Source organism: Macrobrachium rosenbergii, chromosome 4 (assembly GCF_040412425.1).
Source record: "Macrobrachium rosenbergii isolate ZJJX-2024 chromosome 4, ASM4041242v1, whole genome shotgun sequence".
Classification (NCBI taxonomy): domain Eukaryota; kingdom Metazoa; phylum Arthropoda; class Malacostraca; order Decapoda; family Palaemonidae; genus Macrobrachium; species Macrobrachium rosenbergii.
The window spans coordinates 39,482,727-39,497,124 of NC_089744.1; the positions used below are offsets into that span (position 1 = coordinate 39,482,727).

Below are 14,398 nucleotides of genomic sequence, written 5' to 3' on the forward strand. Positions count from 1 at the left end.
ATACTGATATTTGCTGATAATAATATTCATTAACAATTAATACACTACACTTTTACTCATTTACTTGTACACTCATCTAATCATCAAAAGTGCATGCATACTACAGCCGCATTAGATGCAGAGTGATGTCTGTATGTATAAAAGTATGATAAATTTCTTACAATTAACCAACAATTTGTTTGTTATCTTTATTTTATTTGCAAATTTAAGCTCTCAAATACTTACTATCACTGTAAGAGTTACTGACTGGAGGCACAGATGGAGTGTTAAGAAATTTACCATATCTGATCTGCTTTTGTTTTCTCTTGTAAATTACAGTAGATTTAAAATTTTTCATGCTGGCCTAGTTCCATGCTTTCACCAATTTTTTTCTGCCATACTAAAATAGCTGTACGATACAGTACTATATTTTAATAACATAATGCTTCCATGTAAACACAAATTTTTTTTTCTTGACATTCCCTTTTGAAATTGGGGTGTCCCATATGCCCAAGGGTCTTATATACCAACAAATATGGTAACTGCTTCTGAATTTTCATGCAGTTCATGAGAACTGTTTCATTACTGGACAGGTCTTAGATTCTTATTCTTTGCACAATAATAACCATATATGGGCTGATGTTTTGTTGAAAAACATTGGTAATGTAATAAACCTGGTAATGTAATAACAAAGAGGCTCTCCCTTAATTTCAATTGCTTAAGCACACAAGACAACAGCAATATACCTCTCTAACTTCATATCAGAAAAGAATGAACCTAGTATGCCTTCCCACCTCCAGGGAAACAACATTCTTCCTTTGGAGGAAACAGGTGAGAAGGAGCTCTGAGCTCTACAAGGGAGTTCATTTTCAACAGCACTTGAGGTAGTGGAAAGATCTGGAGAAAGAGAGAATCTCTGGTCATCCAGGTAATCTGGGATTATTATCTTCCCTTCTAGAGATGAGTCTTCCACTGGTTTTACAACCTTTTTACCTAAATAACTTAAGAGAAACTCATAAAGGTATCCATCAGGCATTGCTGTGAGATCAATAATGAATAAAAATGTCAAGAGGTGGCAGGAAAATGGTGTTTCATCATTACTCTCAGCCCACTGGACCAATATCTCTAAAACAGCTGTTTCAAAATGGAGATTATGGCCTCTGTTAGTCCATCCATAAGAAAAGGTGATTTTCATTTTAGTATCAATGCATTTAAAAGATGTGTATTTCCATGCTCCTAAACATCCTGATTCCAGTAAATTTCTCCACTTTGTCTGGGCAAGGAAGATGTTCAAGTTCACGGTTTTTTGCTTTGGATTGGCTATTGCCCCACAGGTGTTTATTAGGGTTTTCCAACCGTAACACTAATGAGTTCCCCTACAACTATAACTAGATGTCTACATTGTCATGGTAACAAATCCAGATGTTCATCATTAAAGGGATGCTTGTCCCAAGTAGTGGAAATTTGACATATTTTGGAAAATATGGAGAAAATTAAACTTGGAGGTGAAAAATTACAAGTTGAAAATTACTGAAAATGATATATCAGTGTCATAAGTGACAGGCTGGAGTTTAGACGATGAGTCAGTGCATCATAAGTGATCTAAAGGGCTAAGCAAAATGCTGAAGATATGACACACCTATGTAAGAAGACAAGCTATTAAAAGAAAAAAAATCTTCAGTATAAATTGGTTGATTGTATTTTTCTTCAAAAGTTGCAGTATGGATACTGGAACATAATAAATATATGGTATGAAACAATGAGGTAACAAGTAAAAAGTTAGCTAATAAACATTTTGTGAATTTATAGTAAAATACTGAGTAAGTACTGTGATAGGGGAACTTAAAAAGCTTTCATTTACACCCTTATTTTTCTCCCATACAACTAAATTTTCAAAATTACCTCACAATGAAAATTTATTACATTACTTTTATACCATTACTAATAAACATTCTGTTTTATGATTATGTATCACTCTCTTTATTTGCCAGACTTATGTTCAATACTGATTTCCAATTCTCATACCAGATGAGGAGGGACAAATGGGTGCATTCATTAAAATCTAGTATGCTGCAGTTGACCTAAGTGGTGAATTATATACCTAGATGTTAGTCAACTCTTGTGCATCACAGCTTGAGTGGGAAAAGAGAAACAGAAGAGGGAAAAACACTAAACATTTATTATTTCATCCAATTTTAAACTATCAAAATGGGAGGGCCTTGACTAAGTAATCCTCAATCCAATGGGGTGCAACCATTCATCAAAGAATTCATATGATATTCTCTCTCTATCTCTATCTCTCTCTCCTGTATTGCCTGTGTGTTAATTTAATCCTCACTAATAACTTTAATGAGAGTTAACCAAGATAAAAAAAGATGACTATATTTTATAAATATTTCACACAATTTCCTATTACAGAAATTTGCAGACTCTGTCTGCCGTTTGCCAACCTCACCTCTACTAGTCCAAATCCTTAAAGTTTTACATGCAATTTCAAATTACTCACTGTAAACAAGTAGCTACGTTGAATGCAGACATGAGTTAGCTATCACGTTCTCAAAAGTTAAGGGGAGGTTCCAGCTGGGAGACCTTTTTTTTTTATTTCTGGATGGATCTCCTTAATTTTTTTTACTGATGAAAGTGTTATATCAGAGAAGTTATGTCCATGTGTTTCAGCGGCCTACCCCAGCCCCCATCCCCCCACCCCCGAAAAAATACCCCGAAAAGTTTTTTTCTGTTGATTCCACCTCCTTTATTAGTCAAGGTACAACTCTGAAAGTTCTTATGAGCAAAGTTAAAAGGTAGTTCTACAATCCCAGGGAGAGATATTTTTTATTATTAATTTAGTTTTTGTATCATTTATATGCAAATTATGCTTTTTCAAAAAATGGTAAATTTTGAGGCAAAAAACCATTCAAACAAAAACTAACACTGATATAAAAAAAAATCAGCTTTATCAATTTTGAGAGACACATTTCACCCAGTTGGCATAGCAAATTTCATTCAAATTGATCAATAAGTAATGGAGATGGGATCATTCAAATAAAAAAAAATTAGTTTTGAGTAAATCGTGTTTGAAAATTAAAAATGCATTTACAATTATAATTGAAAGTTATTCTGAATTCTTTATGTTACATACCTTTATTGATATTCAATTAGAAAAGTAGATTAATTCTTAGATAGGCTCCTGGTCCCCCCACAACCCACCCAGGCTGGGAATTACCCATTTTACATGGGGGTGTCACAGCTGCCCAGACTGCCCTTTGTTTACATATGTTTACATATATATAATTATCTTCCAAGAAAAGTGTGTGCATATGTATATTATGTGTAAATATATAAACAAGTTCCCAATAATAATTAATATAAATGGAAAACAACAACAACAACAACAGAAAGTGAGCAAAAGAGCTGAATCATGACAGTCAGCTGATTTGGTTGTCAACACAGTTCCCTATGACGTCACTACTATATACAAGAGGAAATCCACACTTCATATAAAGTACTTTCATTTCTAGTCACTTTTATAAGTATTTATGTTATCATTAGATAGAAAATCTTATGAACAAACGATTATATCCACTGAAACACAAAGCAAAACAACAACAACAGAATGTGAGCAAAAGACAGGTGATTGTAGTCAGCTGATATGGCAATCGCCATTTTCTATGACCTCACTACTAAAAACGTGAGGAAATCCACACTTCATAATCATTTCTAGTTACTTTTTATATGTATTTATGTTATCATTAGATAGAAAACCTTATAAACAAAACGATTATACCCACTAAAACACGAACAAACACACTATACACAAGGAGGGAGAAGAAGTCACAAGATATTTGTCAACAATCACCCCTTTGTTTACATAAGCCACTGAGTAGTTTCCGGTACTCTGCTGCTGCTTCCCCTCCTAAACAGTGCCGGGGAACCGTATCATACATATGCATCACTGATAATATAAATACCTAAACAAAACTAATGATTACTTGATGATTACATAATTTTGATGTTTTTGATGTAAATTTTTAATAAAATTACTGATGAAAAGAGCTCTGTAGCTATAAAACTATGATAGATATCATTATAAAACTTCGTACTCTGACAGAGGAGTCATCATACAGTGCCTTGGTGTCAGTAATGGAAAAAAGTGATTTTGGCCGATTTTCACCCCCTATCCAGCCGGAAAACCCCCTTAATTCAGACAACAGATGAAGAAGCAAGCTGATCCCCTGACTATACAAATCTAAGGGCCTGATGGAAATGGTGAATGTCCCTTCAATTAAAAGAGGTCTAAGCTGATTAACATCACAACCTTACCAACATGAGCGACATATTTTTATTGATATGTAATGACAGATCAAAACCTAACTCCATCGATATTGACCTCAAAGAGGACACTTCTGAACTGCAACTGCCTCTCACGTTTGGAAAAATCCTGTACCTTGGCCAAAACAACTTAGTGTAACTGGATTTTCTCTCTGCAGAGTACTAATGGCACAAATTCTATTACATCCTGGTTGGCATCATGCCTTTCTATACATTACAATCAGAGGGCCCTTAATGGGCACAGTAAAAGCTCTAGTTCCTCTCCTGAAGTGGTAGGGATCTCTTTCTTAAAGATCAGCAGGTTCTACCATCACAGATGATTTCCTTACCCCACCTTTTCCCATTAAAGGTCTGTAGTTGACTATTTCTGTTGTTTAACAACTGTGTGAGGACCCCTTCTATCTTAGGGCTAACAGAATAATTTCCAAAACTGTAGACTTGGCATCTGAAGGTTGTGACGAAAATCCTAGATGCGACTATCTCAAAGATTTGGGCAAACAGATGGCTCTTCTAAATTTCTGGAAAAGATATCTTGGAACCATTCCTACCGAAACCAGTACAGCATAGCTAATGAAGTACGATAAACCCCCGTATTCGCGTTCTCACAATTCGCGGACTCACGTATTCATGGATTTCTCTTTAGAACGTATCTACCCATTATTTGCAGAAAATTCACCCATTCGCAGTATTTTTCACTGAGAAATATTCACTAAATACTGGATTTTCATCTCATTTTCATGACTAAATGCACTTTTTTGATAAAACCATTAAAATACTCAGGTAATGCTCAAGTTATGATAATTCACCTTATGATAATTCGATTTTGCACTGGGGTAAGCAATTAATACCGATACGACAACATTATTTATAAAATATTTTTTAAACAATAGACAACTTTTCCTCCATCTCTTTATCCCATCTGCTAGTTAAAAAAGTAAAAGAGAATGATAAAAGTATTGTTAGTAATGTTATACTCTTGCATAAATGCGTACAGCCATAAACCGACCAAGAAACTGTTGTTTTGCTTATAACCGAATCGGATAACAACAGCTGTTTAACTGGTATTTCAACCATCGTACAGTAATAAACAATTACCGTAGTTTATAGCACAAATGACGTTAAGTAGAATAGGACTGGTATATTTTTACGTTATACCTTTATTTGGTATGGATAAAAGATCGTCAAGGAAATATACTGCTAAATTTATGCTGCAAGTTGTAGCTGAAGCTGAGAATACAATGTTCAAGCTGCTAATGACCATACTGTAAATTATCGTGCATCAGCAACATGGATGAAACTTGATCGTAATTAAAATGGGAAAGAAAGTATTTTAATCAAAACTACTGGGCATGAAAGAACACATTACTGTTATTTTACGCGTTAAACAATATGTAAAGCTTGTATTATGATGAAATCAATTGAAAATAACGCATGGAATCTTGAATTTTTTTTTTTACACAAAACAAACGCCGCTAAACAGCCATCGTCAATTGTCATCTATTATAGCACAAATGACGTTAAGTAGAATAAGACTGATATATTTTTACATTATACCCTTATTTGGTATGGATAAAAGATTGTCAAGGAAATATACTGCTAAATTTAAGCTGCAAGTTGTAGTTGAAGCTGAGAAAACAATGTTCAAGCTGCTAATGACTATACTGTAAAAATTATCGTGCATCGGCAACATGGATGAAACTCGATTGTAATTAAAATGGGAGAGAAAGTATTTTAATCAAAACTACTGGGCATGCAAGAACACATTACTGCTATTGTACGCCCTCAACAATAAATACGTAAAGCTCGTATTATGATGAAATCAAGTGAAAATAGCGAACGGAATCTTGAATTTTTTTTTTTTACATAAAACAAAAGCCCCTAAATGGCCATCGTCAGTCGTCATCTATTAACGAAAATGATAGATAAATTAATTTCAAAAAGAGACGTATTTTAGTTATATTTCGACTTAAAAACACTTTGTATAACTAAAAATAACCTTGCCCCTTATAAATAAAGTATGTAGACTCTAGAGATTCATTTATGCTAATTAGAAGCAAGAAAAGCACTCAGAACTGAGTTAAATGCGGCGGAATAAATACCGCGTAAACATTTCCACACCAAAACATTGATGATCCCTATGATCGCAATTTATAATACAAAAGCAATAAAGAATATATACATTATTATTAGATATAGTGAATTAACATTTTAAAAGATCCATGGAAAAGATGCATATTCGTTATACTGACGTTTGCATAATACGATATGCGAATATAGAGTACAGTATAATGTAGGCTACACTACCATGTATGTATGCAATATACCATAGTATAGGCTAAGCTAATTCTTGTTTGTTATTCAATTTCTCTTTGTATTGAATTATCATAAGTCACTTGGCATGAACCTCCAGAATTAGCTGACATTAATAATTACTATACCGTGTATGTAAAGAGTATATTTTATAGTGTAGGCTAGGTTACCTTATATGTATACAGTACATGGTACCGAATACCCTAGTGTAGGCTAGGCTATGTTCGAGATACGTTTTGGTATTTCTCATTTTTTTCAACAAACAATGGTTTTTTTTTGGAACCTAACCCCATCATACGTAGGATAATACCTGTATAAGCATTTTTAGTTTGTTCTGTGTGTGTTTGAACTATCAAAATAGGTAGTTCAAGTGTTTTTAGAAGGGTTCTAAGTATTCACGGGTTTTAGCTATTCGTGGGGGGGTACACATCCCCCACAAATACAGGGGTTTACTGTAATATGACATATCCTTACTGAGAAGGCTTCTCATATATAAAAAATAATGGAAAAAGGTATTTTCCTTGTATGAATACATATCCATAACCAAATTAACCTTGAATGTAGTGTGACTTCACAGAAGTCTGCGTTTATACCTTATTAATTATAATAATTAACAGTACTCTGATACTGAAGGCTAGTTACAGTACTTACTTTGGCTCATCTAGCTGTGCCAACTGATACAGCATAGCAAATACATCTCTCCCCTGACTAGCCATAACAACACCAGGGAGCTGCTTTTCCTGTTCAAGGTTATACTGACTACCATGACCATCCCCAACAGCAGCTGCAGCGCCAGCTCCTCCACTAAGTCGAGAAGCACCTCCTGAAGCTCCACTCCCGCTAGCACCATCTGAGCTTGAGGCTTCTGGTGTGTCAGTGTAGCTTGCTGTGCCAGGGAGTTCATCCCAATTGTCACTGACCTGAACATCCATGCAGAAGAACAACAACAAATCATGCCCTAAAACTTCTTTTCATGACATCTAACTAGAAAATGTTTCATTGGAAAATACCCTGTAATGCACATCGTATAGGTCAAAATGTTACTTTCATTCACAAAATTACATACAGGAATAATCATCAGATAAAATTTGCTTGATTTAACAAACTTGCCTCTTTTAATTGTGCAGTTCCAGTTAAGTTTATTTTAGCCAGAACACATGTGTTTGAGAAGATTCCCAGGTGGTGAAGTAAGCGATTATCCTGTTCAGCACCATTGACTAAAGCTCCACTACATCCCTCTCCAAATGTTAGAGTCTGAACTTGGTCAATGGATACACGAGCATGACTGGCAATTTTTCCTCTTACCAAACCAATTCGCTCATTACTGTGGCACTGTAAAAAAATCAAACCTTAGATTACTTAATGTAGATAAAAGACAACACTGTAACATCACAATATGTCCATTAACTTAAGGTAAATTTAGTCCAGTTTGTTTCTTTTACATAAGTTTGTAAAATGCAGAAATTTCTAAAGTGCAAGGCAGGCTCAGAATTATGAAATGTACCTTAATATGCAAAACAAATTTGTATTATTGAAACCCATCTCCAAAAAGGAGACAAAAAAAAAATACGTAATTACTTTGTCCTGAGTTTTACAGCAAGAGAGATTAGCCGATAAACACATTTGCACCAAACAAAAAACAGCATTATTGACATTCGCAATGTAGCAAGTGAATGGTGTTCCTTATTACACTTACCTTTAAATATCACGGCTTCTTTCTACAGCCAATCAACTCTCCGCCAACACTGCATTTTACTGAGCAGTGTGGCATAAATAAAATGAGAGATTTGCACTTTGTATAGGCACCCTGATCCTTATGCTTTCTTTTACAAGATTATTTCCTTACACTTCCTTTAAACAAGAGCTAATATAAATCAAATTACAAAAATGAATTACTTGTAAGAAGCTGTTATGCTTGTCTTTTACTAATCTCAAATACTGTATCATAAATTAAAGAAAAGCTTTCTGTGAATACAGTGCAGATTGGATCTATATAATCTGGCAAACCAAAGAGTTCCAAATACAGACGTTTAACCAGTACTGCAATTTTAAAAATACTACAACCAAGCGAATTTCTAATAATATCACAGATAATAATTAAATGACATAATGTATACTACTGCCTCTGAATGAGACAATTCTTGAGGTGTCTGGTGCTTCACAAAGCCAATATATTAAAACTTTACAATACTGTACAGATTGTAATCACATACATAATGATAAACTATATTATAATGAGAAAACAAAATTATAACTTCCCAACCTCTAACTTGACATCCATTTTGTTGGAATCACAAGTGACTGTTAAAATGACAGGAGTGCCGGTGAAGGATGTTCCATGAGGTGGTAATGAACGAGATCCAGGGTGCAGTTCCTCGATACTACTTATATAACGCTCGGCTAAAACTAAAACTCTTCGAATATGCTGCATACAGCTACTTCTGAAACCAAAAGAAATGGTGTATGATACTTATTTCTAAACTTGACAAAAACAACAAATAACTTGGGGTATTTGAAGAAAAATTTTTGATAAAAGAACTGGTAAAAAAATAGAACCTATTAGTCAAGACAATACAAATAATTTTTATGAAAAACACTAAATAATCAGACTTTAAGGTTACTTCCGAATACAATATTGAAAACAAAACAAAATAACAGTAATTTATAAACTACCTACATTAGGATGTAGTCAATCAACACAAATATGTAAAATTCAAAGGCTACCTTCAGGTAAAATTTCATACTAACTTGGAAGCAGCAGGTAGAGCCCCAATGTCTGATACAGCCATGGCAGTTAGGGTTTTTGTGGCAGTGGACACAGCAGCACCAACAGCAGTTTCATTGACACGTAACATAGATTTCTGCAAGTATTAAATATGCATATAATTATTAAACAATGGCAAATATCCACTACCAAAATTTTCAATAATATTCATGTTCCTTACATAAAACAGTTTTATAACCAACATGGGAAGCCTCTTACCAAATAAGTCACCAAGTCATTTGATGACACAGTCAACTAAACAATTCTACGAAATTCTAATCAGATGGTTGGAAATTACTGAACACAGAATGATATAATTAGCCATTTGAAAAGCATCTTGAAAAAAAAAGTGCACCCGCATCCCCTCATCTTGGGAACTAACAGCCCAACAATTAATAACATAGATATTGTTATAAATAACCTTAAGCTCGAAGAGAAGCTGAATCTTTCTCAAAATAAAGAAAGACATGAAAATTTGGAGAGAGAAGGTACTGTACTCTGTAGCTAGCTGTGTCCCCTTTTATGACCCCCTTTTGTTAATTTAAAAACTCTCCCGGGAAAACACCTGTAGGCTCTGTGAGCTGCACGCTAATGGCATCTCTCCCTTAGCCAAACCCGTTTTGCTACTTTTCTGCCGGTAGAGTGCTTTGTTTTCCAAGGATCGTATGATGAGAGATGGCCAGAGGCAAATACAAACATCCCTTTTCCATGCGGAGAAAAATTGTGTATAAGTCAGTAGCCAATGAACCCTCATTGGAGTCACAAGCTGTCCTTCCAGCTCCAAGGGGCCTTCTCCCAACGGCGTCTCTATCCTGAAGGCAATCCAGCACCCCTTAAGACATTCACAGTTCAGGATTCGCAGCTTCACAATTACAGACTTTTCTGTGGAACTTATCACCGAATTATTTATGAAAAATTCGGTAATTCGTGGATTTTTTCACAGAGAAATATTCACTAATTACTGTACAGTAAACCCCCCGTATTCGCGTTCTCAATGATTCGCGGATTTCCTTATGGAACAGATATACACATTATTCACGGAAAATTCGCCCATTCGCAGTATTTTTCACTGGGAAATATTCACTAATTACTATATTTTCATATCATTTTCAAGACTAAATGCACTTTTTGGGATAAAACTATTAAAATACTCAGGTATAAGGATTTTTAGTTTTTTTTTTTTAATTATCAAAATTGGTAGTTCTAAGTGCTTTTAGAGGGGTTTCCTGTACTCGCAGATTTTAGCTATTTGCAGGGGGTGTGGTATGCATTCCCCGTGAATACGGGGGCTTACTGTATTTTTCTGTTATTTTCATGAATAAATACTTTTTTTATGTTAAAAATGATTTACTAATTTTCAAAATATTAATATTAAAGTAAACAGCAAATTATCAATAACATGTATTTACTTTTCAAAACATATATTAAATATTAAGGTACTGCTTACAGTGCTCCCCCATTTTTATGCAGGGATAGGTTCCAGAACCTACTGCGAAATGCAAAATCCAAGGAAATGCAAAAATCCCCTCTAAAAATGCTTATAACTGCCAAATACCTTGTACCCCTTAAACTAAAATGTTTATAACTGCCTATTTTAACATTTCACTACTTAATTTGATAGTTCACACAAAAATATACCTTAAATTATCATACTACACCAATTTAATACCATTTCAAACAAAAATACACACCAAATCATCATCCCAAAACACCAAAAGTAACCTTACATTACAATACTCTCCTACTACTCTTACTTATAACTGCCTATTTTAACAGTTCATCGCTAAACTTGACAATTCAAACAAAAATATACCTCAAATTATCATCCCAGAACACCCTAATATCATTTCAAAGTCATGTTGCAAAATTAAGTATACCAGCCTACAACTGCTACTCTTAGTATCCCCTATCATTAAGATGCGCACATTTTCTTTGGCCTACGTAACTTTGCGCATCGTTCTGTGCATACTGTAATGCACTAGGCATACATTTTACTTATATTGATATTTTCCTGTGTTGTATGATGATTTTGAAATATTTACTGTACAGGTACGTATTTTAGGATAGTACTGGTACTGTATAGAGCATCTAATATACATGGGTAGTTTGGAATGACGGGACACATACCTCCATGCAAAATGCTAGGTTTGTTACATCATATTAGTATTTTCGTGATTACGTACAAATACATTTAAGATAAAAAAAATTTATTTACTATAGTAAGTTCTTGGTTCACATCATTTTGTGGTTAGTCTTCACCATCTCCCATAAATTTATTAAAAAATTCTTGTGCCATCATTTGCTCTCTCTCTCTCTCTCTCTCTCAATATACATATACTGAGAAAACACAGCAAAATATCTATAACATGTTATTTCACTTACAGAATCTATTTATACTGTATTGATCTAATCACCATAAAAATATTTAAAGTCCGAATTTCATACGTAGGCTACAGTAGCAATTTTTCTGTGACGATGTAATCTCATCTCTCTCTTGCATATCAGTACTGTACTGCACATATTCTTTAACGAAAGTAATATCAATTACTGTACCATAAGCATAAAAAAAAACATGAAAACCAAATCCAGCAATTCACGACAGATCGACGTAGGTAGCATTGCCATATTTTTTGCTTTATCTGATTTATTGTATCATATTTCATTACAAGTTTAGTTGGCTATGATTATCACACACATTATAACAATACACAAGAGAATATTTGATCACTGTTGATGTTTCACCTCCAATCACCGTAAAAACATTTAAAATCTGAATTTCATATGTAGGCAACTCTCAGCATTCTCATCCCAGCCATAGCTTATGTGCCTTTAGTTCTCATCCCCAGCAAGTTACTGTGCTTCAATACACATATAAACACTTCAGTTCTCTCTCCCTCTCTCTCTCTCAAACAGCATACATATTATACATATTACTTTAAAAGGAAAAAACAGAAAAATATCAGTGAAATGTTGTTTCACTTACAGAATCCATTTACAGTATACTGTGCTTAGACTTCGATGTAAAAACCAGTTTCTCTTTCTCTCTCAGTATATATATATCTCAATGAAAAAATACAGTAATTAATAGTGTTGCTCTATGAAAAAAGCGAATTAGTAATAATTTTAGATATAGGCCCAAAGAAAAATCCGCTAATTAGTAAAATTTCCCCCACGGACAAGTGAATGATGTGTTCCACAAAAATCTGTGACAAAGTGAGCTGCAGAAATGTGAAATGCATAAAAGTGTGGGGGGGGGGCACTGTACAGTACTTGGCTTTCCAGTGTTTCCCCATGTACAGTACTGTAAAAATAAAACGTGGCTGCTTCAACTGTATGAGAGAAAATGGATGTACCTGAAAATACGGGTAACTTGAATAGTTTTCACATTTAGCTGTAAGCCATATATTTTTAGGGGTAATGTTTTAAGATGACTCTGAAATGCTATTAAAGTGTTTTAGACAATAGTTTAAGGGGAGCGCTGACTCCATAAGGCCCCATTATAAAGTATGTGCTTATAACTACCTTATGAATGAAGGGATTCCCTTCAAACTTTTACCACTTTTTCTTCAAATGATAATGAAAATTTTCATTGTGGGAAATTTAGAAATTTGACTTCTAAGTTAAATTTTTTTTTGCAAGATAAAAAATTTTCAACACTTTTTAAAAATATGCAAAATAAATTTTCACTCAAAAATGAACTTCCCATGCAAAAATTGACATATATAGTTACACTACATTATGTAAAAGTTCATCGAATTTGGTTCAGTCTTCTTGGAGCTATAAGCTTTTATTTTTGAAAAAAAAAAAAAACTAAGTTTTGAGAAAACAGCAAAAGAAAAAATGTATGGTTATTTTGTAATAACTATGAAACTAGGACAGTTAGAAGGCTGATTTTTGCACAAAAACTATTTTGTCATATAAGAAATATGCCCTGAAATTTTCAATATAATCAAATGATTAGAAATGTGCTCTCTCTTGATTTATATGTTACCTAAAATCTGCATTTATATACATATACACAAACACACACACACACACACACACACATATATATATATATATATATATATATATATATATATATATATATATATATATATATATATATATATATATATATACATACAAATATACAGTAAACCCCTGTATCCGCGTTCTCACGATTCACGGACTCACGTATTCGCAGATTTCTCTGTGGAAGGTATCTACCCATTATTTGAAGAAAATTCGCCCATTTGCAGTATTTTTCACTTAGAAATATTAACTGATTACTGCATTTTCATATCATTTTCATGACCAAATGCACTTTTTGTGATAAAACTACTAAAATACTCGGGTATAAGCATTTTTAGAGGGTTTGTCTTGTGTTTAAACTATCAAAATAGGCAGTTTTAAGTGTTTTTGAGGGTTTTAGCTATTTGTGCTATTATGTAGTGATCCCTTAAGAATACAGGGTTTTACTATATATAGGGGTTTATATATATATATATATATATATATATATATATATATATATATATATATATATATATATATATACACAGTATATATACACAAAAGGCCCATAAAACAATATTTGAATGCTGCAAACCTATATTTTTGAGCACTTCCTTCTGTGCCCATGTTCACTGGTAAAATATGGACATATGATGTGTTACAAGAGTATATATACAAAGCATATGTAGGCATGGCAGTATATATACACTTGTAACACATCATCTCCCCATATTTACCAGTGAACCTGGACACAGAAGGAAGTGCTCGATAAATATGGTTGCCTTTTTATCTTCATATTATACTGTTGTATTACAGTAAAAGATATTCATATATATATATATATATATATATATATATATATATATATATATATATATATATATATATATATATATATATATATATATATATATATATATATATATATATACATATATATATATAAATATATATATATATATATATATATATATATATATATATATATATATATATATATATATATATATATATATTTAT

At 33.2% G+C, this 14,398-nt stretch overlaps 1 protein-coding gene across 4 annotated transcripts in view; it reads right to left on the reverse strand.

Moving 5' to 3' along the window:
* LOC136832815 (ubiquitin carboxyl-terminal hydrolase 24-like) overlaps positions 1 to 14,398 on the reverse strand; it is a 374,979-nt gene that overhangs the window by 227,047 nt on the left and 133,534 nt on the right. For all 4 annotated transcript variants that reach the window (XM_067094450.1, XM_067094436.1, XM_067094461.1 and 1 more), the window contains exons 15-18: positions 9,367 to 9,479; positions 8,882 to 9,059; positions 7,729 to 7,950; positions 7,270 to 7,538 (exon numbers count right to left, since the gene is read on the reverse strand). In XM_067094450.1, coding sequence (XP_066950551.1) covers positions 7,270 to 7,538; positions 7,729 to 7,950; positions 8,882 to 9,059; positions 9,367 to 9,479 — 782 coding nt within the window. The remainder of the gene's footprint in view (positions 1 to 7,269; positions 7,539 to 7,728; positions 7,951 to 8,881; positions 9,060 to 9,366; positions 9,480 to 14,398) is intronic.